Here is a 24,215-nt window from a genome sequence, read left to right as displayed (position 1 = left end):
CCTCAGGCGGGACCGAGCATGGACCGCGGCTGCGCGAAAGCGCGAGTGTGTGTGCGAGAGAACGTGTGTGAGGCTTGGGGTGTCTAGGTGTGTGCACGCGCGTTAGGGTGGAGTGTGTATTGGTGTGTGTGCATACATATGTGTGTGTATGCAACCTCAGCTCTTGACTTGGTTCGGCTCCAGTGACACCACCTCTGTGAAGCCTGCCGCCTTGACCTCCTCCCTCACCCACAACATTCTGTCTCTCCTGGCGCCCCGCTGTGTCCTGACCACAATTCTATCGCCCTGTGTGACACGCTTTTAATAAATCTGTTTAATAACCTGTTAGCACTCCTGCCTCTATCCCCACACTGGGCAGAGACCTGACCTTAGTGGCCTCACATCTTCCCAGTCTGGCGTGGGGTAGGGAATGTGGTGGGGGCTCCATCCATGCCTGTGCAATGACCGACCACCTGCATTCCTATCTGTGTCCGTGTGCGTTTGATGTCACGTGAGCAAGTCTGCATGTGTCTGAGACTGCCAGAGTGTGTGTGTTTGTGGGGGTGGGGAGGGAGCTCATCTGACAACGCTGATAAACCCGTTCTGCTTGGATCCTGGGGCCCTGTAGTCCTTCTCCCAGTTTTCTCACCCATGCCTGACCCTATGACAAAGTGCAGACCCTCTCTCACGCGGTCACTTGTGGATCCAGGTTCAGCCAGACTGCTTTCCTCTTTGTCCTGATTTCAGGTCAAAGCTTCTGTTCCTTAACTGGACAGGACATGGCTGCTTTGGGGCACCATCCCCACCTTCTGTTAATCACTTGGGACTGGGATCTCTGGGATTCCTGTCCTCCCAGCTGGTCAGTTCAAAATTGTCAGAACAACCCTAAAGTCCTGTGACCCTCCCCAACTCCTCAAGCACAAGGCCTAAGTCCCCAGTCTCTGAAGTCTACCACATTCCCTCTGGCTACAGCTTCTGTCCATCTTTATCTGTCCTGTGTACAGAGAGCTTAGGATTGATCCCCTGCTCACTTCCTCTCAGGAGTCCTCCATGCTCTCTGACCTCCACTTTTCCAACCCCAGCGTCTAAGACTACTCCCCTTCCCTTCCACTGAAACAGTCCTAAGAGAGAAGGAATGGCTACAGCTCAGGCTCTGGAACCACACTCTCTGGGCCTGAATCCCAGCTCCGCCACTGACAAGATTTTTAGCTTCAGACAAGTGTATCAGGCAGGGTTCCATCAGGAAATGGAGGACTCTCAAATTGGATAATTTGAGGAGTATATCATAACAGGACTATACACAAAGGTATGGGCAGGGTGTTGGTAAACCACAAAAGATAATAACAGATCTAGTAACAGATCTGCTGAACCTACCTTCTTTCTAGATTGTCACAATTATAAAAGGAGTTGGTGGACCTGAGGTGCCAAACTGTTCCAGCACACAGGAAGTGTTTGGTGAACAGACCCAGCTGTCTGCCTCTGGATTTTTTTTTTTTTTTTTTTTTGAGACAGAGTCTCACTCTATTGCCCAGGCTAGAGTGCCATGGCATCAGCCTAGCTCATAGCAACCTCAAACTCCTGGGCTCAAGCGATCCTACTGCCTCAGCCTCCCGAGTAGCTGGGACTACAGGCCTGTGCCACCATGCCCAGCTAATTTTATATATATATATATATATATATATTTTTTTAAGCTGTCCAAATCATTTCTTTCTATTTTTAATAGAGATGGGGTAGGCTGGTCTCGAACTCCTGACCTAGAGCAATCCTCCCGACTCGGCCTCCCAGAGTGTTAGGATTACAGGCGTGAGCCATCGCACCCAGCCTTCCTCTGGATTTTAATGACTAATTATCATCTCAAACTTAGTCTGTCAAAAATGGAAAGCTTGAATTTTCCCCCCATTTCAAACCAATTTCTTCCCTAGTCTCAGTTAGTGTCACTACCATCTACCCAGCTGCTCAACCCAGAGTCCTTGGTGTCGTCCTGCATGTAATGGAAGGTTCCCTCTCGCCCTCCCCACGGCTCCTCTGTCCTTGCACCCTGTTGGCTCTCCTCCAAAATGCCTCTCAAACCCGCCTCCTCTCTCCAACTCCACTGCCACCACTCCAGCCCCTCATCTCCCACGTAGATTACTCCTAACCCCCGGTAGGTCTCCCTGCACCTACTATCTATTCTCCATCCACCAACCAGAAGGACCTAAAGTGTCAGTTGGATTATGTCCCTCCCCTGGGTAAACCCACCACATTACAAGGCCCTGCTCAAGTCCCCAACTTCAACATGGACAATGTGCATCCACTTCAGGTACATGGCCTCATTGCAGCTCTGTTCTTTGGCAGGAAGCTCTTTCTTTCCCAGAGCCTTGGCATATACCATTTCCACCTCCACAGAAAATTCCTTGCCCTGCTTGTCCCCCCTGGTTCTTTCTTATCCTTCAAATCTCAGCTTAAATATGATCACTTCAGAGGGGTCTTCTCCAACCACCTTGTCTAAAACACATTTCTCTCTCCTCTCCCCATAGGCTTCTCCAGTCCAGCACCCTGATCAATTGCTTACAACACTTACAAAGTTTGTAGTTATATATTTATGTCTTTGATACTTGTTTATAGCCTATCTCCCCACCCCCGGCCCCCGCACTATAAATGCCATAGAAGACCAAAGGCCCTGTCAGTTTTGTTCACCACCGTAGCCTCAGGGCCTGGCCCAGAGTATGTTGCTCAATAGACTACACAGTGGCAAATGGGCAAACGGTAACCAAGGTGGTGATGATGATGCTATCAAAGCCCTTCCAGAGAATCCCACAGTTTTGTCTTGACCAAACCCATGGCTAGAGTCACCCCAAAAGTGGCAGCAGGGGAGTTCCCACAAGGGATGCCCCAAACCATCCAGGTTGGGATCCCAAAGAAAGAAGCACTAAATGGCAGGGCGATCAGTCCAAAGGGGAACTCATCCATGGAAGGGGCTGTAGCACATCCTCACTGCGAACAGTGGGACAAAGGATGTCCCAGCTAGGTATGTCCACAAGGAGGGGCTCAGAGCATGGAGTTCATGGGAGGGTTTAAGGAATTTGGCTGGGGGTAGGGCTCGCTTCTACGTGTTTAACAACATGGTTGATCTTTCAGTATTCTGAGCAGCAATCTAAACAAGTTTATCAGTGCCTGGGAACGCTCAAGGCCCAGCTTGGGTTCAGGCCTGCAGGGGAAAACATGTGGCTGGCCAGGTCACACAGTGGTCAAGGCATGCTGTATTTCTCAGTCAGTGCACAGAAAAGAGTGGGGGAAACCAGGGAGCCCTACACCCACCACACTATTGTAGTTCTCCCTTTCCCCTTTCTTCAGGCTCCAGTCCCACCCTAAAGCCCCTGCTGTCTGGGCTCACTAGGGCTAGCTAGCTTCAGGAAAGTACAAAGAAAAAGGGTGGGCGTGGTGGCTCACACCTGTAATCCTAGCACTCTCAGAGGTTGAAATAGGAGGATCGCTTGAGGTCAGGAGTTCAAGACCAACTCTCCCAAGAGCGAGACCCTGTCTCTACTAAAAATAGAAAAAAAAATTAGCCACTCAACTAAAAATAGAAACAAAAAATTAGCCAGGCATGGTGGCTCGCACCTGTAGTCCCAGGTACTCGAGAGGCTGAGGCAGGAGGATCACTTGAGCCCAGGAGTTTGAGGTTGCTGTGAGCTAGGCTGATGCCACGGCACTCACTCTAGCCCAGGCAGCAAAGGGAGACTCTTTCTCAAAAAAAAAAAAAAAAAAAGTACAAAGGAAAAGTGACCATATCAGTGGTGACAAAAATCTATTCAGCATGATGACCAGACAGTGTGAATGGATTGAAAATTTACCAGGAAAAACGAGGAGAGGGGAGAATGCCAGAAGATGGGGGGCAGAGAGCCGGCCTGTCTGGGGGAAGGACTCTGTGGGGACACAGAGGCCTACTGGGTGTGCCCCTCTTCTATTCTCTGGTTCCCTTAGATAAGAACAGCAGTTTTGTCATCCTCTCCTTCTGCTTCCACAGTCCAGCCAGCCCTGGTCGCATGCTTTGGAAGCATGTCAAACCAGGAGAACATACCACCCAACCAGCTTTGGTCATGGATCTCTAAGTCCCAAAAAGACTTAGCAAAGTCCATCCTGATTGGGGCTCCAGGAGGTAAGAAGGGGAGACAGAGGCCATTGAACAGAAGGGGAAATGAGGGTGGAAACGAGGAGTGGGGGTAGAGGGTATAATGATCCATATCTGCCACTGGCTAGGAGGGCTGGGGAGGATCTGCATTCATCGGAGTCTCCCATGTGTTAAATATGGACTCTGGGCTGGGGCTCTTGTCCAGGGGCTGTAGGCAGGCCAGAGGAAAGCTTGCAGCATGGGAGCCACGGGCCACTCCCGTGGTTCCTGGACTCTGGCCCCTGGCATACAGGGCTTCCCATGGAAGGGAAGACACTGGTGACACTTTAACCAGTCTGCAGAACTGATCCCGAGCCCAGCCAGGCCTCATGCTTCTGACAGCCCGGAAGTGTGGAGCAGACCCGTAGAGAAGGGAAGGCGTGCAGTGGCATGGAAGGTGCGGCTGGGAGCAAGGATCCCCTGGGCTGGGCTTGGTCAAGCTACAGGGACCTGGAACAGCATTGAGGGTGATGGGGAAACTCAGAGGTGGGTGTGGGGAAGCCAGCCAAGCCAGGGGTTGGAAGAAGAAAACAAAGACGTTTGGAGAGAGAGCTGGGTGATTCTGGGCCTGTGCAATGAGGGGCCACTATGGACTAGACATCAAGGTGGGCTGAGGCTGAAGTCAGCAACTGAAGGGCAAGAAGTCCAGGGTTGTAAAGGGTCAGTATAGCTGGGTGGTGAAGAACTTCAGCCTAGAGTTAGTCAGGCCTAGATTTGAATCTGTTACTCAGAAGCTGTATGATTTTGGGCAATTTATTTCATCCTGTAAAATCAGGATAATCATAGAGCATGTAATAGTACCTGCTTTACAGGATCCTTGTGACTTAATAACATAATGTGTGCATGATGCCCAGCTTACAAGCGGGGCTCAAGACAAACTGGAGAGCAGAGGGAAGGCACAGAGGGTGTGCTAGATGAAAGCACGGGAGGAAAGGTGGGGAGGCAGGTGCCATGCAGCCTCTGCGTCCCCTTCTACTGCAGGGCCGGCGGGGTATCTGCGGCGGGCCAGTGTGGCCCAGGTGACCCAGGAGCTGGGCAATGCCTTCTTCCAGAAGCAGCAGCTGTCAGCCGCCATGGCAGACACCTTCCTGGAGCACCTCTGCCTGCTGGACATCGACTCTGAGCCCGTGGCCGCTCGCAGCACCTGCATCATTGCCACCATCGGTAAACACTGCCCACCCTGCAGCTCACAGGGCCTCTTGGCTGTTTCTCTAGGTGCTTCCTCATGTTTTGTCTCCTTTGAGACTTCTCCATGTTTGACCAGGTCATTCATTCAACAAATATTTGTTGAGCACCTGGTAGACAAGGTTTTGGGCCCTGGGAGTAGATCAGAGAAAAAAAAACAAAAAACAAAAAACAGACAAAAATCTCTACCCTTGGGGAGCTGACAGTCTAGCTGAGGGTGACAGTAAATAATAAGCATAATAAATGATTTTTTAAAAAGTAAGCCAGGGCCAGGCTTACATTTTAGCTGGGTGACTAAAAAACAAAAAAAATAGAAAAAATTATGGTGCGAGCCTGTAGTTTCAGCTGCTTGGGAGGCTGAGGCAGGAGGATCACTCAAGCCCAGGAGTTTGAGGTTGCTGTGAGCTAGACTGACACCATGGCACTCTAGGCCAGGCAACAGAGTGAGACTGTCTCAAAAAAAAAAAAAAAAAGGTAAGCCAGGTGTGATGGTGGCTCATATCTATAATTCCAGCACTTTGGGAGGCCAAGGTGGGAGGATCACTCGAGGCCAGAAGTTCAAGACCAGCCTGGGCAACATAGTGAGATCTGTTTCTACAGAAAATAAGAAAAAAAATTAGCCAGATATGGTGCCATGTGCCTGTAGTCCCAGCTACTGGGGAGGCTAAGGCAAGAGGATCACTTGAGCCCAGGAGTTCAAGGCTGCAGTGATTTATGATCATGCCACTGCATTCCAGCCTGGGCAACAGAGCAAGACCCTGTCTCAAAAAAAGAAAATTATAAAAAAGTAAATTATTTAGTATGTTAGAATATGATAAATACTATGGAAAAAAAAAGAAAAGAAAAATTGAATATGGTAAGGGGCATCAGGGGTGGAAGGATGGAAGGCAAGTTGTAGCCCTAAATAGGGCGGTCAGGGTAGCTGTTTTTCTTTTCTTCCTTTTCTTTTCTTTTCTTTCTTTTCTTTTTTTGAAAGTGGGGGAGTGAGAAGCAGGGTTCAATTTCCTTTTTTTGAGACAGAGTCTTGCTCTGTCACCCAGGGTAGAGTGCAGTGGCATCATTGTAGCTCACTGCAGCCTCAAACTCCTGAGCTGAAGCAATTCTCCTGCCTCAGCCTCCCAAGTAGCTGGGACTAGAGGTGTGTGCTACTGCACCTAGCTAATATTTCTATTTTTAGTAGAAACAGGGGGTCTCACTCTTGCTCAGGCTGGTCTTGAACTCCTGAGCTCAAGCAATCCTCCTGCGTCGGCCTCCCAGAGTGCTAGGATTATAGGAATGAGCCACTGCACCCAGCCCAGGGTAGCTGTTATTGAGAAAATGAGACCTGAGCAAAGACTTGAAGGAGATGAGAGAATTAGCCATGCAGATATCTAGGAGAAGAGAGTTCCAGGCAGAAGGAACAGTCAGTGCGAAGGCCTTAAGTCAAGGAGGTCAGAATAGCTAGAAACCATCCAGGGGGAAGAGTAACAGACATGAAGAGATTATGGGGTAGAGGAAGATCAGATGGGGCTTTGTAGGCCATTTTAAAAATATGAGTTGAGTTTCCTTCAAGTGAAATGGGAAACTACTGCAGAGTTTTAAGCAGGGAATGACAAGATCTTACCTGTGTCTTAACAGAACCCCCCTGGCTGCTGTATTGAAAATAGATTGGGGCGGAACAAGGACAGAAGCTGCTTCTGCAGTATTACTGGCTCAGACCAGGTGGTGGCAGTGAGGTGGTGAGAAGTGGTCAGACTCTGGCTGAATTTTGAAGGTGGAGCTGACAAGGTGTGCTGATGGATTGGATATGGGGTGAGGGCTGAGGGTGAAGAAGAAAGGAGTCAAAGGCGACAGAGGTTTTGGCATGAAGAATGCATTATCAGCTGGGCAGGAAAGACTATGGTGGAAGGTCTGGGGGGAGATCAGAAGTTCAGCTGGGACATGTTGAGCTCGACCCGCCTCTCAGATATGCAAGCATGATAGAGAGTAGGCAGTCAGAGACACAACCCCAGGATCAGGAGAAAGGTCTGGATTGGAGATGTAAATTTGGGAGCTGTCTGCATGTAGATGATATATCAAGCCATGAGACTAGTTGAAATCACCAAAGGAGTGCAGGTAAAATGACAGAGAAGAGAACAGCGCATCTCATGTTAAGGAGAGGAGCAAGGAAAGGAGACTGAGGAGTAGCCAGGGAGGTAGGAGTCAGCCAGGAGAGGGTAGGGTGCGAGAGGCTGAGTGAGAAGCTGTGTGGAGGAGGGATGTGTGTCCAATGCTGCTGATGGGCAAGGGAGGTGAGGACTGAGCATTGAACATTACACTGAGCAACAACACAGAGGTTCTTGGTGACCTTGACAAGAACAGATGCAGTGGTGAGATGGGGGCCAACGCCTGGCTGGAGTGGGTTCAAGGGAGAACAGAGGGAGGGGGACTGGAGGCAGCAAATACAGATAACTCTTCAAATGAGTTTTGCTGCAAAGGAGAGCAAAGAATAGGACTATAGCTGGAGGGGAAACCATGATTAAAAGAATATTTTTTTAATGGGGAAAGAAATAACAGCCAGTTTACATGCTGATGGGAGTAATCCAGTAGGAAGGAAAACACTGGTGACATGGAGGACCAGAGAATGGCTAACAATCTGTGTCCCTGAGCAGGTGAGAAGGACCAGTGCACAAGGATCTGGAAAGGTCAGGCAACCGCTGTGAGCTAGCAGCTGCTCTATCAACGGAGCAGGGAGTGGGATAGGACTAGGCTCTCCTCAGTCAATGAGGCCTGTCAGCTCTAAAACCCCGCACCCCAAATGTCCTCACCTGGGTTACCCCCACATGCAGCACTTACATCACTTGCCAACACAGTTACCTCAGGCCTGGCTGAAAACGCCCCCTCCAAGACGCCCCCAGTGCTGCCTCCCCAAGGGGACAGATGTTGACTTGAGAGGGACACGAAGTTTGTGACCTGTTAGCAGGAGCTGTGTCAGGCAATAAAGGCCGACTCCTGTCTGTGAGAGTGCCGATGGGTTAGTGGAGCGGGATCTCTGGTTCCAGGGCCAGCATCTCGCTCCGTGGAGCGCCTCAAGGAGATGATCAAGGCTGGGATGAACATTGCGCGACTCAACTTCTCCCACGGCTCTCACGAGGTGCTGTCCGCGCGGATGAGGGTGGGGCCGGAGGACGCCCCGGGGTCCTGGCTACCTTTCCCTGAACCCCTCCCTCCGTTCCCACCCCCAGTATCACGCTGAGTCCATCGCCAACATCCGGGCGGCGGTGGAGAGCTTTGCGACTTCCCCGCTCAGCTACCGGCCAGTGGCTATCGCCCTGGACACCAAGGGACCGGAGATACGCACTGGGATCCTGCAGGGGGTGAGCGGCTGGGCTGGGACCCGCACGTCCAGGGGCGAGGGAGGGGAGGGACAGCACTGAGGCTGGGGCGGGGCCCAGGAGGCGGGGCACGGGGGAGGAGCCGGTCCCGGCCCCCGTGGGCAGAACTCACGTCTCCTCTGGCTCTGCCCCTAGGGCCCAGAGTCGGAGGTGGAGCTGGTGAAGGGTTCCCAGGTGCTGGTGACTGTGGACCCGACCTTCCGGGCGCGGGGGGACGCGAACACCGTGTGGGTGGACTACTCCAATATCGTCCGGGTCGTGCCAGTGGGGGGCCGCATCTACATTGACGACGGGCTCATCTCTCTAGTGGTCCAGAAAATCGGTGCGGACTCGCCTCCCGTCGGGGCCACGCCCAAACGCTGGGCTCACCCTTTTCCCTTTGGCTCCCCGGTCGCCCTCAGACCCACCACAGCTTCGCTTCGCCCCGCGTCCTTCCCCACCCGTCCCGGTGTCCCCAGCATCCAGATGCGCGTCCGCCCGGGGTTAGGGATGGGTTAGGACTAACGTAGGTTCGTCGTTCCTCCCGCGGACGTTCATCCGGTGCCTATTTGGTGCCGGGCCCAGAACAAGGGGGGAGAGACGAGTTGGACAGGACATGGATCCTGATCTCTCGGGGGTCCAAGCCTGGTGTTCTCTCTGCCATGACTATGCCCAAGGCCTCACCCCTGACAGAAGCTGGCTCTTCCCATGTCCGCAGGCCCAGAGGGGCTGGTGACCCAAGTGGAGAACGGCGGCGTCCTGGGCAACCGGAAGGGCGTGAACTTGCCGGGTGCCCAAGTGGACCTGCCAGGGCTGTCAGAACAAGATGCCCGGGACTTGCGCTTCGGAGTGGAGCATGGCGTGGACATCATCTTTGCTTCCTTTATGCGGAAAGCCAGCGACGTGGCTGCCGTCCGAGCTGCTCTGGGGCCGGAAGGACAGGGTATCAAGATCGTCAGCAAAATCGAGAACCACGAAGGCGTGAAGAAGTGAGGCTGGGTCTTTGTTCCCATCGGGCCCTATAACCATTCCCCTTTCTTCTCCTGTCTGCCTCACCCTGGCATCTCCTGGCTCTGCCACAGCCCCGATTTCCCCCACCGCCCAGGTTTGATGAAATCCTAGAGGTGAGCGACGGCATCATGGTGGCACGGGGGGACCTGGGCATCGAGATCCCAGCAGAGAAGGTTTTCCTGGCTCAGAAGATGATGATTGGCCGCTGCAACTTGGCGGGCAAGCCTGTTGTCTGTGCCACACAGGTCTGGAGTAAACCCTTAGGGCTGGGGCACTCCGTGGGTTTTAGGGACACCTGCGGGTTCATACCTACACCTTAGGTCTATAACACATTATTGTGTCCAGTGTTTAATCCTCAAGCAACCAAGTTAGTGTGACCCCTATTTCCAGATGAACTACCAAGATCGCACAGCTTGTGATCGTTACCCTGATTTTCAAGGCACTCTGAGAGTGTAGGTGTCAGAGAAGTAGTTTGGGGAGAGTGTGACTCCTAAAGCTCTGATGTCCATGGTGTCCCTCCAGATGCTGGAGAGCATGATCACCAAGCCCCGGCCAACAAGGGCAGAGACGAGTGATGTGGCCAACGCTGTGCTGGATGGGGCAGACTGCATCATGCTGTCAGGGGAGACCGCCAAGGGCAACTTCCCCGTGGAAGCTGTAAAGATGCAGCATGCGGTAGGAGCTCAGAATGAAAGGCAAATGGGCCAGGGAACCAAATCCCTTCCAGCCCCCAGTGCCCCTGCCCAGCCTGACATCCTGGCACCTGCAGATTGCCCGGGAGGCAGAGGCCGCAGTGTACCACCGGCAGCTGTTTGAGGAGCTACGTCGGGCAGCACCACTGAGCCGTGATCCCACTGAGGTCACCGCCATCGGTGCTGTGGAGGCTGCCTTCAAGTGCTGTGCTGCTGCCATCATCGTGCTGACTACAACTGGCCGGTGAGGGGGCCACTGGGAATGCGCAGACAGGGTTTGGGTCTGTGGTGGGTTGGGATGAGCCACAGGCCTGGGTTTAGTCTGGTCATCAGGGATGAAGAGTATCATTCTGGGACAAGAGAAGAGGGATCTAGGAGAGCTAGAGGCCAGGAGAGGCAGAATCAGGCCAGTGAGTTCCAGGGGGCTGAAAGGGGACAGTGGCATCACAGGGCACTTTAGCTTGGAGGCCATTTGGGCTTCTAGGACTTAGAGGCAAGTCCATTTAGCCCACAGGGCCTTACAATGCTGAGGTCTTGCAGAAGACCCAGTAGGTCTAAGTTCAAGTCTTTGCTCTGAAACTTAGTTCCATAAGCCTGCTCTGTTTCCTCATGTCTATAGTGAGTTGATCATTTGATCCTTATGGGGTTGTGGGGATTAAAAGGAGCCATAAAGTACTACGTATAACTTAAGCACTATATAAATGCACATTCTCAAAAGGGTTTTATGTTTCTTAATGAGGTTTCTCATTATTTCATACCTTTCTTGTATGGTAGGAAGGGCAGTCATTCTTATAGTCACCTTACAGGTAAGAAAACTAAGGCCCAGAGAAGTATGATGACTTACCCAGGGTCACACAGCTTGTCAGTGACACCTGGAACCAGAACCCAAACTCTTGTTTCCTGGTTCACCACCCTTTCACTGTTCTGGGCTGACCTTCTCTGTCTCCTCCAGCTCAGCCCAGCTTCTGTCTCGCTACCGACCTCGGGCAGCAGTCATTGCTGTCACCCGCTCTGCCCAGGCTGCCCGCCAGGTCCACTTGTGCCGAGGAGTCTTCCCCTTGCTCTACCGTGAACCTCCAGAGGCCGTCTGGGCAGATGATGTGGATCGCCGGGTGCAATTTGGCATTGCAAGTGGTGAGCCACCTAGACCTTCCTACTTACCCACCCCTGCCATTAGTATCAGGAGTCCCCTAACCCAGCTTTCCACACCCTCTCAAAGGGCCTTGCCTTTCTCCTCTCCCAGATTTTCCCTCTGAGATGCACTAAGACTGAGAGGTATCAATCTGGCATATGATCATAACCCATCTCTTCCTATCAGCACAGTCACACAGGGGGACAGCCTGGCTACCTAGCAGCACACTACTTCCCACCCCATAGACACACCTGCAGCTTTAATATACTGCAGTGGTCATATCCCTGTGGTGCCACCTGTGGGACATACCATAAAGTTTGCTTCAGCCTCCCCACTCCCTACAGGATAGCCTTGAGGTGGCAGAGGGTGATGGCTGGTTCTCATTACGGGGCTGGCCTGGTCCCTCAATAACTGTCATCTTCTTTCCATCCCCCAGGAAAACTCCGTGGCTTCCTCCGTGTTGGGGACCTGGTGATTGTGGTGACAGGCTGGCGACCTGGCTCTGGCTACACTAACATCATGCGGGTGCTGAGCATATCCTGAGATGCCCCTCCCTCCTCAGAGCCAGCCTACCCTGCACCCCATCCCTTCCTCCCTTGTCTGCTTCTGCCAACCCACACCGCTCCAAAGCCCCATCCCTAAGTCTTCTCTTCGCTACTCCCAACCCTCCCTGTCTGAGGCCTGTCCAAGACCACATCTGCCATCTAGCCCCATGCCAGCATGCCCCTCCCCGCTCCATTTCACACAGGCCCTGAAAGTCTGTGTTCAATTATGCACTGGCCGCCCAACAGCACTAACTGTACATTCCCTGCGTCCAATCTGCTCAGCTGGCCCTAAAATGCCCTAAGCCTTTAATCCCAGTTTGGCTGGTTAATTCTGTAACTCCAGGCTTCCCATCCATGGGGCGAGGGCGAAGGGAGACAGGGCAATCTTGTCCACATTCTCCGCAGAATCATTATTTTAAAAATACTGTATATTGATGCAGTTTGTCATTCTCACATGTGGACTTCATGATAATCTGAGCATCTCCTGCCAGGGCAGGCTACCCCTTCACGATGACTAATGGTGACATCAAAGCACCACACTTTGGGGGAAGCTGGGGCAGATGGCTGCTGGGGAGAACTGAGAGCTGGGTGGGCTGATTTTGTCACTGCCTTGACAGCCTCTGTGCTGGGCCTGCAGACCGCTCCCCTAGTGCTCTCACACACAGCTCATGCCTTGCTGGGTCAAATGCCCTGCTGCCCCCTACTGCACCCAGAAATTGCTTCACGCCCACTTTGCTCCCACACACAAACCAGGAGGCAAAACGAGTGTCTCTATTTTCTTTTTAAACCCAGCTGTTTGGAAGCAATTATAAAACTTCTCCCACACACTAAGAACCCCAGAACTCCCCACCCAGGAGGAAAGGAGGCTTAGGATCCAGGCCCCACATTCTTTGATGCTGTAGGGTAGGAGAAGGGACAGAGTGGGTGTGGTAAAGGATTACTCTTGTCCCTGAGAAGGCAGAGATGCTGGCTGGCCTGCCCTTCCCCAGGCTTGGATACCTCGGGCCCTCCCCTTACTCCTGTACCAACAGCAAACTCAGAGGAAAAAAAAATCTCTAAGGGTAAAAACGATCCCCCTCCCCCTCTCGTGTGGCCCTCCTGCCCCTACTGACAGGGAGGGGGTTTGAGCATTGCTGCTGCTGGATTTGGGCGAGGACCATGGACTGGCATGGAGGGCCCTGCCTCCCCCTGCTCCTTCATTTCCCTACCAGGAAAGGAGGGAGCAATGGATAAAGGAATAGGTGTACACAATGGATTGATAATAAATAAAATTAGCAAATGAATAAATAAATTAATAAAGGGCTGAATAAATAGATAAATAAAGAAGGAAATAAAAACATCACATAGGCCGGGCGCGGTGGCTCACGCCTGTAATCCTAGCACTCTGGGAGGCCGAGGCGGGTGGATCGCTCGAGGTCAGGAGTTCGAGACCAGCCTGAGTGAGACCCCGTCTCTACTAAAAATAGAAAGAAATTATCTGGCCAACTAAAAATATATATAGCAAAAAAAAATTAGCCGGGCATGGTGGCACATGCCTGTAGTCCCAGCTACTCGGGAGGCTGAGGCAGTAGGATCGCTTAAGCCCAGGAGTGTGAGGTTGCTGTGAGCTAGGCTGACGCCACGGCACTCACTCTAGCCTGGGCAACAAAGTGAGACTCTGTCTCAAAAAAAAAAAAAAAAAACATCACATAAGGATTCAGCCATTTGCCTCCCACCTGGGGCGATCTAGGCTGGCCCACTAAATAAGGAGGTGCCAATTACCCCTTAACTTTAAGGGGAGGCACCACTGGGGCAGGGGGCACAGGGAAGAGGCAGCTCTCAGTTTACAAAAAGACGGTTCTACCACAGATACAGAGACTGAAGGAACTTGACAGGAGACATGTGTTCCCACTGAGAGGGTATAGACAGGGAGGGTCCACAGGTGGCAGTGAGAGGGCAAAAGTGGATGCCCACACTCAGGACCCAAGACATTTGTTGGCAGCAGAGAGGGTGCAGGTAACTGGCAGTGCATGGCTATGGTAGGAGAACAGGAAGATAACCACGCCAGGCGGAACCTGCAGGGTCATTGGCAGGGAAACAGAGACGTCTAGTTACTTGGCAGTGATGGTGGTGGTAAGTACTTGTGCCTAGTAAAGGTGGGGTCATGGGCCTGGGCCTGCACTTGGCAGGACCATGGCAGGGGAAACCCTTGTCAGAGGGCTTTGAGTCATTTCTACTTGGCAGTGGCGACATACAGCGCCTGGCACAGTACCTTGAACATGGTAGGCGCTCAGAACATGTGATGAATGGGTGAATGGATTAGGATGTCGGACAGGCTGCAGGGCGCTTGAGCTGAGGACACAAAAACCATCTTCAGGGCAGTAAGGGGAGACATTCCCATAGGGCAATGTTTCAGGTCCCCTCGGCCTTCCCCAAGAGGTGTCTGCCCTCAGGTACATACTACTGTGCCCCAAGAGCTAAGGCCGGGTGTACCCAAGGGTTTCACATGTTGGCCGAGAGCTGGGGACCCCGGGAGGTGGCTGACTCAGGCACTGGTGGCCTGGGGGGCTGGGCTGTCCCTGGAGGCTTGGCCAGAAGCCCTGAGGGGGGCAGGCGCTCACTTCCTGAGCCCTTACGCCCAGGAGAGCCATCGCCTGTTGCCCGCTGAGGCAGAGAAGGTTGGGAGGCTGAGAGAGGGCGGCCCCGAGGTCCTAGCCGCCGTCCACCTCCTCCAGGGGGGGGCCCCAGCAGGGAGACCTGGGAGCGCCCTGCCCGGGAAAGGCTGGCATGGAGGGTTCTGGCAGGTGGCGCAGGCAAGCGGGAGGTGGATGCCCATGGCCCTTGGGCCAGCAGAGGGCCAGCTCGGACTGGCACCAGCGGGGATGCTGGGGAGCCTGCTGAGCGCAGAGCAGAGCGAGCAAGGAGGGCGGCGGGAGAGTCAGGGGAGAGGGGCTGAGGGCCCCGCTGGTGAGTCAGGGCAATGGCCACATTGGAGGTCACAGCAGCTGCCTGCAGGGGTGCGTGCACCAGTGGCTCCCACAGTACTGGCTTTCCGCTGAGCCGAGCTCCTGTGCCCGGGGCCAGGCCCCGAACACCCCGAGCCATGTCCCTGTCATGTTGCACCAAGTGTTGCTCCATGAGGCCACTGCTGCTGCCTGGACTTGGCTCAGAGCGCTTCCGCTGAAGTATGGAATTCTTCTTGCCTAGAAGTTGTCCCAGGAGGGAGGGGTTAAGGATAGGGAAGGATTCCAAGATGGAGGGTGGATATCAAAGCGTATGGGTACAAGGAGGGAGGCCAGGGGAGGGGTGGGGTTGAGAGTAGGAGATAGGAGTCAAGAGCGTGGAGATGGGGCTGGGGGGTGGAGACTGGGAGACAGGGGTTGGAGAAAGAAGGTGTGTACCAGAGATATTGAGGGTCAGGGACTGGTGCTCAGGGGAAGGAGGACTCAGGACATGGGGACTTGAGGTGATATCTCCAAGAGAAGGACATGCTGAGAGGTAAGGACAGTGAGCCACAGTGCTGAAAGGCCTGTTGGGGGGTTGCTGGGACTGGGTGGGTTGGGCTGTGCCTCTGAAGCACTAGAGCCTCAGCTCTCTGCTGTGGGGGTGGGGTGAGGGCACAGACCATACCAGAGCAGACCGGGTGGGCAGGCCTTACCTATGCGGCGCAGCCGATCCATGGCCACAGTCTCAAAGGCCCGGCGCATCATGGGGAACTCCTCGAGCACAGCGTTGAAATGGTCCACGCTGAGCGAGTAGAGGCGGCAGTAGGTGTCAGCCCGAACGCTGGCTGTGCGCCGGCCCCGAGTCAGCAGGCAGATCTCTGCAGAAGTTGAGAGGAGGCTTCAGAACCCGTCCCCAGAACTCCTGCTCGCTGGGCCTGCAGCAGCTGACCCAGCTTTCCCAGGATTCTCCCTAGACTAGGGACAAACTATTGATTACCCCCCAACCCCCTACCCCAGGGTCCCTAAGTGCTCCAAGCATTGTCTCTCCAGATCCGCACAAGTACTAGATTACTGCTCCCTGTCCTTCCCACTCTCTCCAAATTAAAGCTGACCAACAGTCAGGGCTTGCTGGCCCTCACTCTACTCCAATTCCCACTGCGCCCTCCTTTACCTACCCCAAGGGGCAGGCCTGGGGCATCTCACTCTATGTACCCTCCCCTCCCACCCCCTTGAATGAACACCTTCTCTCTGAAGGAGAAAAGCAGTGTCAAAGGACAAAGTGCAATGTCAGAGAGGCTAGAGGGTGGTGGGTGGTCTGGGGACTGAGAAATTCTAGGAGCCTCCAGTCACTTTGGGCAGCAGCTGGTGAAAGTGCCCCCACTGCCACAGGCTGGGTCCCTGAATCATGGACAGCGCAGCTCTGCAAGGCTCATGGCCCTGGGACAGCTCTGCTTCACTCCTTCCTGTCTTTCCCCATCTCCATTCTTGGATTTCACAATTAAGGATTCTAAAAGGCCCTCTGGCCCAGAACTTTGCAACCTGGCTGTGCATTGGAATCTCCTGAGAAGTTTTTTAAAAATACAGAGCTCTCTTTTCTAATAGGACTTTAAAAAGAAAACTAATATAATTTTTTTTTTTTTTAAATACAGAGTTCCAGGCCCAGAGGATCTCACTGAACAGGCCTGGGCAGGGGTTGGAACTCAGTGATTCTGCAGCATAGTCAGGCGGGGACTCTGATCCAGGGGAGCAGTTGCCCTCTGTCCTTACTTGTGACCACCCCCCACCCTCCCTGAGCCTGCTGACCCCCAAAGTAGGATCCATCAGTGAGGCGGGTGTCCCGGGCGCCACGTGCCAGCACACTGAGCAGCCCGTGCTGGATGAAGTACATCTTCCTGCCCACGGAGCCCTCACGCACCACAAGGTCCCCCGGCTGGAAGACCTCAAAGCGCAGCTTGGTGAGCACTGCAGTGACGAAGCTGGGGTCGGCGTGGGCGAACAGCGGCATGTGGGCCACCAGGCCCCTGCAGGTGAAGTTAATGATCTCCTGGGCAGGGAGGAGCCTGTCAGGCAGGTTGCGCCCTCTGCCCTGAGATGCTCCCAACTGAGCTCATCTGTCTCCAGAAAGCCCATCCCTGAGGTCATGATCTGTCAGAGGATGGGATGCTTTAGTGGGCCTGGGACCATCCCTAAGCTCCTGCATTCAGAGCACTCCCGTGAACCCTCGTGGAACCATCCCCCCAAAATAGAGTTCCCTACGGCCCCTCTTCTTGTAGACTTTACCCCCATAAGACCTTCAAGAAAGACCCCAGCTCCTGAAGGTCCCCCAAATACCTGGCCTCCCATCAGGCCTTCTGCAGGCCTCACTCCCTGTAGTGGCACCTGCTGACCAACATCCTCTACCCACTGACAGCACCCCAGAAGCCCAGGTGCTTAAAGACCCCCCCTCAGGGCCCGGCCCAGCCCCACCTCTCGGAGTGGCTCACTCAGCTCGCCCAGGATGCTCTCCTCATCGAACATCTTGCCCTGGTAGCGGTGCTCGTAGTACTCATGGATGCGCTGGCGCGTGTCAGGTGGCAGCTTGTGGAAGGACATGTACTGCTCCACCTGCTTGTACTGTAGGGCCAAGCCATTGCCAGAAAGCAAGAGGACACAGAGAGAGATGTAGGACCAGAACAATGGTGGTGGTGGGGGGCGTGGAAAGTCAGAGACACGGGTTGAACCCGAAGGGTGAAACATGGAGCCAGACGTGGATACACAGGGCCAAAGAGGACATAAAGATAATGGTGGATACAGTGAAGACACATAGCACAGTCACAAGAAAACCCAGACATGGTCGGAGGAGGGGCCAAGGACAGGGGCATGGGACAAATGGACATAGGGCAGGAAAGGACATAGAGACCCAACAGGGGCATCCATCAGAATGGGCTTCAAGCTGAGCTCCCCAGTCTCCAGCATCCCTCCTTGCCCACCCCTTCCCTCTCCTGTCCCTGCTGACCTTCTCCTGGTACTGACGCCGGGAAGAATCCAGAGACTGGATGAGGGCGGTGGCGTGGCCGATGAACATGGCATAGCACGTGGCACCCACAATCATGCTGAGCATGGTGAGCCAGACGTCGGGCATGCCCACGGGCGCCTGCTGCCCATAGCCGATGCACAGCATGTGGCTCATGGCCTTGAACAGGGCGTGGGAATACTGGCGGCCCCATGAGTGGTTCTGGGGGGCAGAGTGTATTGCAGAGCTGGGCATGGGCCCTTGGAGCCTTGTACTCCACCTGCCCACTTTTCTCTCTCTTTCAGTCTGTCTGCCCCCTTCTACTTCAGACCTTTCTCCTAGCAGGCACGTAAGTTTGGTTCTGGGGGGCCTGAGGCAAAAGGACCTCTTTTGCAGCTTGGGGGTCTCAGCTTCTGCCTAGGTCTCCTTCCTTGCCTGCTCCCTCCAACACACAAACACTTCTTCTGGGTCTCTTTCCCCTCTCCTCCCTCCTCCCCACCTCCTCACTCCTATCTTCTCTCTTGATCATCTCCCACCTCCTGTTCCCTGTGGCCATCCCTGCTACTCAGGCAGAAGAGCCCTAAGAAGGCCCAGGAGAGGCAGAGCTGTGGGGACTTCTCACCACCATGTGGTTGATGGAGACCCAGCAGTCGGGAGGGAAGTCCTGCAGCATGGGGACCAGGAACTGCAGACAGCCATCCCAGTGACATAGCAGCAGCATCATTCCAATGAGGTTGAAGATGCGAACCACAGCACTGGCCAGGTCATAGGTCATGTGAAAGATCTGAGGAGTCCGAGGAGGAGCTGCTGTGGACAGGAACCCCTCCCTGCTGATCCTCCATTCCCAGGTGTGCCAATTCTCTCTCTGAACCTCTCCCTAGCCCCAGCCCCCGTGAATCCAAAGATATGGCTGTTATTCATTTGTATAGAGTTTTATAGCACACACATGTAGCTAATACAAAGTAGGCTGTGTTATTACTCTCATCTTATAGATAAGAAAACTGAGGCCAGTCCTGTGCCCAGAATCACACAGTAAGTGTCACAGCAGAGACTCAAACAAGTCTACTGCACAAGCTGCCCAGGTGTAGCCTGGAAAAGAAGAGAGAGGGCATTTCACAACATAATGTCCCCAGGGCAGGTGTATAAGGATGAATGCCAGCAGCCCTCTTTGCCTCCAATAATAATACTAATAGCTTATTTACTGAGGACTTATTATGTGCCAGACACCTTTCTAAGTGCTTTATATGTATTAACTCCTTTAATCCTTACAACCTTATCATAGGTAAGTATAGTTAACATTTTCACTTTATAGACGAGGACACTGAGTCTCATACAGTAAATAATAAAACTGGGATCTGACTGCAGTCAATGAGATTGCAGATCCCACACTCTGCACCACTAAACTCTGCTGCCGGGAAGCTGAAGCTCCAGCCTCTTCCACTTCCCTTCTTTCATCCAGCGTCCAACTAACTGTAAAGTGTTTGTCCAGGTCCCATCCCCTGAGCCCTTATTCTGTCCCTGCTTCTTCTCCCCGACCAACTTGGGAGGGAGCTCACCCACGGAAACCTCACTCATCCACCCCACCCCATAAAGTCACCAGGAGCCCCACCCATAGCACCATCTGGAGGAGTCTGCAAGCCTCCCGCCCCACCTCCTCCCACTGGTGTATGTAGCGGATGAGGCGGGAGAGGCGGAGCAGCCGTAGCAGGCTGAGGATCTTGGTGAACCGAACGATGCGCAGGGCCCGCGCTGTTTTGTAGACCTCAGCGTCCAGCCGCGGCTCTAGCTCCACCACCAGGAAGATGTAATCCACGGGGATAGAGGAGATGAGGTCAACCAGGAACCAAGTGCGCAGATAGCGCGTGCGGATGGCCCGTGGTGCCAGCAGGATCTCAGCGCCCTCCTCCACCACGATGCCCGTGCGGAAGTTGAGCACCAGATCCAGCAGGAAGAAAGTGTCAGAGAGGACGTTGAAGACAATCCAGGGCGGGGAGTTCTCCTCCTTGAAGAAGGTGATGCCCACGGGCAGTACAATGAGGTTCCCTACCATCAGCAGCAGCATGATGAGGTCCCAGTAAAACCTAAGGTGGGAGTGGGATGGGCAGTAAGACCATGTGATGTTTCACCAGCCACCAGACTGACAGAAGGTAGTCTGACATGGCCAAAGGTGGGCAAGGACACAGAATAACAGAATGACCTTTTACAGTCAGTGGGAGTGTAAATTAGGACGACCACCATTTGGGAAAGTAGCTCAGCATTATCTAGCAAGTTAAACATTTGCATTCCCTGTAACCCAGCAATTTCATTCCTAGGAATCTACATACCAAAGGGAAACATGCACTCTGGGAGGTATATGAATGTGTACATCAGCATTAACTTTGGGAACAACACAAATGTCCATCAGTTGAAAAACGCAGATAAATAAGAGAAGTAGACAAACACACTGTGATATATTCATGGCCTGGAATACTATACAGCCATGAAATCACCCAACTACAGCTTCATTCAGCAGTGTGCATGAATTTCACATATTTAATGTTGAGCAACAATAGGAAGAACATAAGGATACATATTGATGATTCCACTGATACAAACTTCAAAAACAGGCAAAACTAAACTACATTGTTTCACCACAAAAGTGGCGAAACTATTTAAAAAGTAAGGCAATGAGTACCACAAAAGTTACAACAGTGGATTTGGGAAAGCAATGTGAGAGCACTAGGGGGCCTTCTACAGTGCTGGCAATGTAGTATCTCTTGCCCTAGGTAGTTGTTACATGAGAGTTTGCCTTGTAATTACTCTTTCATACACACACACATATTAATACATCTATTATATATGATCTATCTCACCATTACTATATATTTTAGAAGTTAAAAAAAAAAGCTAAAGTACCCTGTGCTAATCTCACAGGGTTGTTGAAAACATTTACACAGAGACAATAGATGTGACAGTGCTATACAAGAACAAGTTGGTGTTATGACTCACCCACCCTTTGTCCCCAGATTTCTGAAAAGGTCACTGCTTCCCCCATCTCTGGCTCTCTGCTCATTCTAAGTCTAGGACCTCATGCCCTCCCCACCCTTCCCCACCACATTCTTCTTTCTCATTGCATGGACCCCATTCCTCTGCTGGGATCTGCTCATCCACATCCCAGGATGGGATGGTCTATCCTGCCTCCCTCTGAACCGAGCTCTCCAGGGATGCCCCTCTGCCCCCCACAGCACCTCAGACAGGGCTGCACATACAGAGATGCACCACAGGAGATCCTGAGGCAGAGGCTTGAGCTCTGCATGCCTTTCTCTTCTAGCCTCCCTGTGCCCACTGCAACTCTGGCTGAGCCCAGGCAAGGGCATGGGCAGGGGTAGCTACACTGCTATGGCAGGCACCATGGAAAGAAGAGGTCAGGAGGGAACAGTGTGAAGTCCTTATTCAGAGAATATCACAGGATAATCTGAGAGACTCAATTACCTATCGTGGTTTTAATTCTAGGACACACCTAATCCCAGCATCAACCCAGGACCTAGCCCCTCCTGACTCTGACTGCAAAATCAATGCTTTCAGCCCCTGAAAGAAGCTTGGTGGTCTACAAGTCCAGGCCTCCAGGAAGCCCCTCAGATTGTGTACTTTCAATCAACAACAAACCCTCAACTCCCTCTTCCTTTCTCTCTTGGTTTGCTGAGGAGAAATCCTGTACTGCGAGATGCTGGGAGAGGGGAGGAAAAGAGGGTTTGCCTAGCCATAAGAGCATCTTCACAGCCTGACTCACAGGCGGTCACAAGCACGGCGGGTGATGCAGTAGAGAGGACGCAGAAAAAGCACAATCACATGGGGGGGGTACACAGCTTCTGGGGATACATTTGAGGGTAAGCTGGGGGAGGGGAGGAAAATCCACAAGAGACTAGAAAAAGTGCACTGGTTAGGTGGGAAGGAGGCAGTAAAGAAGACAGGAGTGGAGGGAACAATGGGAGGAAGAGGGACATTTGGGAAGTGTGTATATCTGTGGATTCAAGATAATGTCTGGGTGTGTGTTTCCAGGCTCTGGATTCACACCCCATTCTCTCTGCTTCTTTCATTTCTCAGGTTAGGTGCTTTGCACACATCCCTGCCTCATCCAAAAGCTGTCCTTCATTTCCCCCAAGGACAGGGCTGCTCTCTTCCCCTAGCGACCTTGAGGTAGAGGTACAGCCTGATGGGGACTGTGAAATGGCCCCACCCCCATCCTCTGTCCCTTCTCTTTGGGAGTCACCTGGGCGGTGGTCATGCCCCTGCTATATGGCCTCCATCGCTCTGAGTCCCGGCCCTGCCCCGCCGTACCCGCCTTCAGCACTAGGGACAGCGACCAGAGCTGCGGTCTGGACCCTCCAACCCACCAGAGCCCCTATTTTTCCTGGTAGCCTGTACATGCTGAACTAGCCAGGTACTGGGCGTGGGGGTTGGGGGTGGGAGATAGCGCTGCTCGGCCTCTCCCGCAGGCTGACCCCGAAGCCTTGGGATATGATATAATTTCCCAGATCTACAGCAACCCAGGCTTGAGGAGGCAGGGGTCCCAAACTCCAGTAGTCCCTCTGGTCCAGATGGGGTCTCGGTTTCCGGAAATGGGAAATCCAGGTCTTTGGAGATCTCCTGATGTCTGCTTGCCCCTTCCGGAGTCCCTATCCTGACAAGTCACGGAAGGCCTCCGGCCGGGGATACCCCTCCGACGAATTCCCAGGCTAGGTTAGGGGATGTGGCTCTCCTGCCCATCTGCGGACCCCTGGGCCGGAAAGGAAAGTGACCCTGGAGGGTGTGGCGTGCCGGATCCCCGTGTCGTTGTCCCCGAGGGTGGGATCTGCCCCCCCGCCCTCCCTGCCGCGCCCCCAATACCGGAAGTCGCTGTAGGGGTGGATGATCCAGGCCCCCGCTGACTTCACCCGCTCTTGCTCGATTTCCACTGCTTTGTGGCTGCCAAACACCCGAAGGGAGAACTTGTTGACCGTGGGCTGAAGCAGCGTCCCAAGCTGCCTTCTCTTAGGCTCTGGCCGGAACCTGGGGATCCGATCTGAGGCCGTGGTCCCAGGCGCGGGAGCAGTGGGAGGCACGGCCTCCAGCCCAGGGGTCGCCCCTTCGCCGGCCCCTGCCGCCGGCCGCTGCTCCGCCTCCATGTCGCCCGCCCGCTTACACTCTTGGCCTCCTAGAGCCCGCTGCGGCCATGAGGGACCCCCGACCCCTTCGCAAGTAGGAGCCGGCGCAGCCCCGCGGGCTCGTAGCGTAGGCGTCGTAGGTTGGGAACTGCTGGCGCGCGGGGCGGAGGGGGTGTGTGCGACAGACTGGCTGGCGGGCGGCGGGCGGGCTGCGCTGCGCCCCCTGGCGAGGGCCGCGCGAAGTCTGCGCCTGGCGGCGGGGGCGGGGCCCATGAAGCCAGTCTCCTGGAAGGACTCCGAGATGGGTGTGGCTTAGCCAGGGAGGCGGTCCTCCCAGTGTAAGACGAGAAGGCGGGGAAGCGCAGCCAGAGCCAATGAGAAGGCGTGGCCTACAGGCGAGGGGCTTTTATCCACTGAGAGGCGGGGAGGTGGAGTCTCCTGCAAGTGGCGGGAAAACCAGACGCAGGTTGTAGCTCCTGGGATTTGGGAGGGAAAGGTATTGAGGGAATCAATGGAAGAAGTGGGGAATGAATTTTGAGATTGTTCTTCCATACCTTCGCCCTTGAACTTCTGTCCTCCTGATTCTATATTCTCTCATATTCCTCTCTTCTGATCTCCAAGCTGCTTCCCCTGGTACTTAATTTCCTAATTCATTCTGTCAACCTTCACTAAGTGCGACTTTGCCTGTCCCTGAGTGGACGCTGAGGCTACAAATCTGTACCCAAGGACAGACCAGAGAACAAGTAAATTACACTGCTATATCATGTTAAGTGTAATAAATATCACAAATTCTTCCCTTCATCTCCAATTCTTATTGCCACTGCCTTGTTTCAAGCCTTCAGCATTTTTTCACCGAAATTATTTCAGAAGCTTCTAAATGAGTCTCCAACCTCTCCCAGTCCAATTCTTTTTCCATTCTCTGCCAGAGTTTCCTTTCTAAAATCCAAATGTAGCTATATCACTTGGTTGAAGTCCTTCAAACTTCTCCATTTTCTATAACAGTGGTCTCCAACCTTTTTGGCACCAGGGACCAGTTGCATGGAAGACAATTTTTCCATGGACGGGGGTGGGGGTAGAGGCCGGGCTCAGGCGGTGATGCCAGCAATGGGGAGGAGCTGTAAATACAGATGAAACTTCCCTCTCTCCTGCT

General features: G+C 53.5%; 2 protein-coding genes across 5 annotated transcripts; one reads left to right on the top strand and one right to left on the bottom strand.

The window, feature by feature from the left end:
- The first annotated feature begins 4,413 nt into the window (after window positions 1-4,413).
- On the top strand, window positions 4,414-12,479 carry PKLR (pyruvate kinase L/R). 4 transcript variants are annotated; one of them, XM_045545295.1, is made up of 11 exons: window positions 4,414-4,526; window positions 5,111-5,293; window positions 8,335-8,426; window positions 8,518-8,649; window positions 8,803-8,989; window positions 9,365-9,635; window positions 9,752-9,902; window positions 10,180-10,332; window positions 10,427-10,593; window positions 11,302-11,483; window positions 11,918-12,479. In XM_045545295.1, the coding sequence occupies exons 1-11, from the start codon at window positions 4,520-4,522 to the stop codon at window positions 12,022-12,024; spliced, it is 1,632 nt and encodes a 543-aa protein (XP_045401251.1). In that variant the 5' UTR covers window positions 4,414-4,519; the 3' UTR covers window positions 12,025-12,479. The 4 variants fall into 4 exon arrangements, with proteins under 4 accessions (XP_045401251.1, XP_045401253.1, XP_045401252.1 ...); XM_045545297.1 differs by having other exon boundaries at window positions 4,456-4,526; window positions 9,752-9,770; XM_045545296.1 differs by having other exon boundaries at window positions 4,473-4,526; window positions 5,182-5,293.
- A 1,225-nt stretch (window positions 12,480-13,704) lies between these two features.
- HCN3 (hyperpolarization activated cyclic nucleotide gated potassium channel 3) lies at window positions 13,705-23,087 on the bottom strand. Its single transcript, XM_045545293.1, has 8 exons — window positions 22,809-23,087; window positions 19,594-20,023; window positions 18,565-18,726; window positions 17,946-18,164; window positions 17,417-17,563; window positions 16,754-16,994; window positions 15,664-15,828; window positions 13,705-15,208 (listed from the first exon to the last, which is right to left on the bottom strand). The coding sequence occupies exons 1-8, from the start codon at window positions 23,084-23,086 to the stop codon at window positions 14,508-14,510; spliced, it is 2,343 nt and encodes a 780-aa protein (XP_045401249.1). The 5' UTR covers window position 23,087; the 3' UTR covers window positions 13,705-14,507.
- Window positions 23,088-24,215: the final 1,128 nt, after the last annotated feature.

This window comes from Lemur catta, chromosome 3 (genome assembly GCF_020740605.2).
Source record: "Lemur catta isolate mLemCat1 chromosome 3, mLemCat1.pri, whole genome shotgun sequence".
NCBI classification, from domain to species: Eukaryota; Metazoa; Chordata; class Mammalia; order Primates; family Lemuridae; genus Lemur; species Lemur catta.
Note: the sequence above shows the minus strand (reverse complement) of the source record. Positions and strands in the feature narration are given on the sequence as shown.

Coding starts and splice junctions, on each gene's coding strand:
- PKLR (XM_045545295.1), top strand. Junction 8,650..8,802: donor GCACTGGGATCCTGCAGGGG/GTGAGCGGCTGG, acceptor CTCTGCCCCTAG/GGCCCAGAGTCGGAGGTGGA. Junction 10,333..10,426: donor CTGTAAAGATGCAGCATGCG/GTAGGAGCTCAG, acceptor TGGCACCTGCAG/ATTGCCCGGGAGGCAGAGGC.
- HCN3 (XM_045545293.1), bottom strand. CDS start 23,086: ATGGAGGCGGAGCAGCGGCCGGCGGCAGGGGCCGGCGAAGGGGCGACC. Junction 15,829..16,753: donor TGATGGATCCTACTTTGGGG/GTCAGCAGGCTC, acceptor CAACTTCTGCAG/AGATCTGCCTGCTGACTCGG. Junction 15,209..15,663: donor GGATCGGCTGCGCCGCATAG/GTAAGGCCTGCC, acceptor GACAACTTCTAG/GCAAGAAGAATTCCATACTT.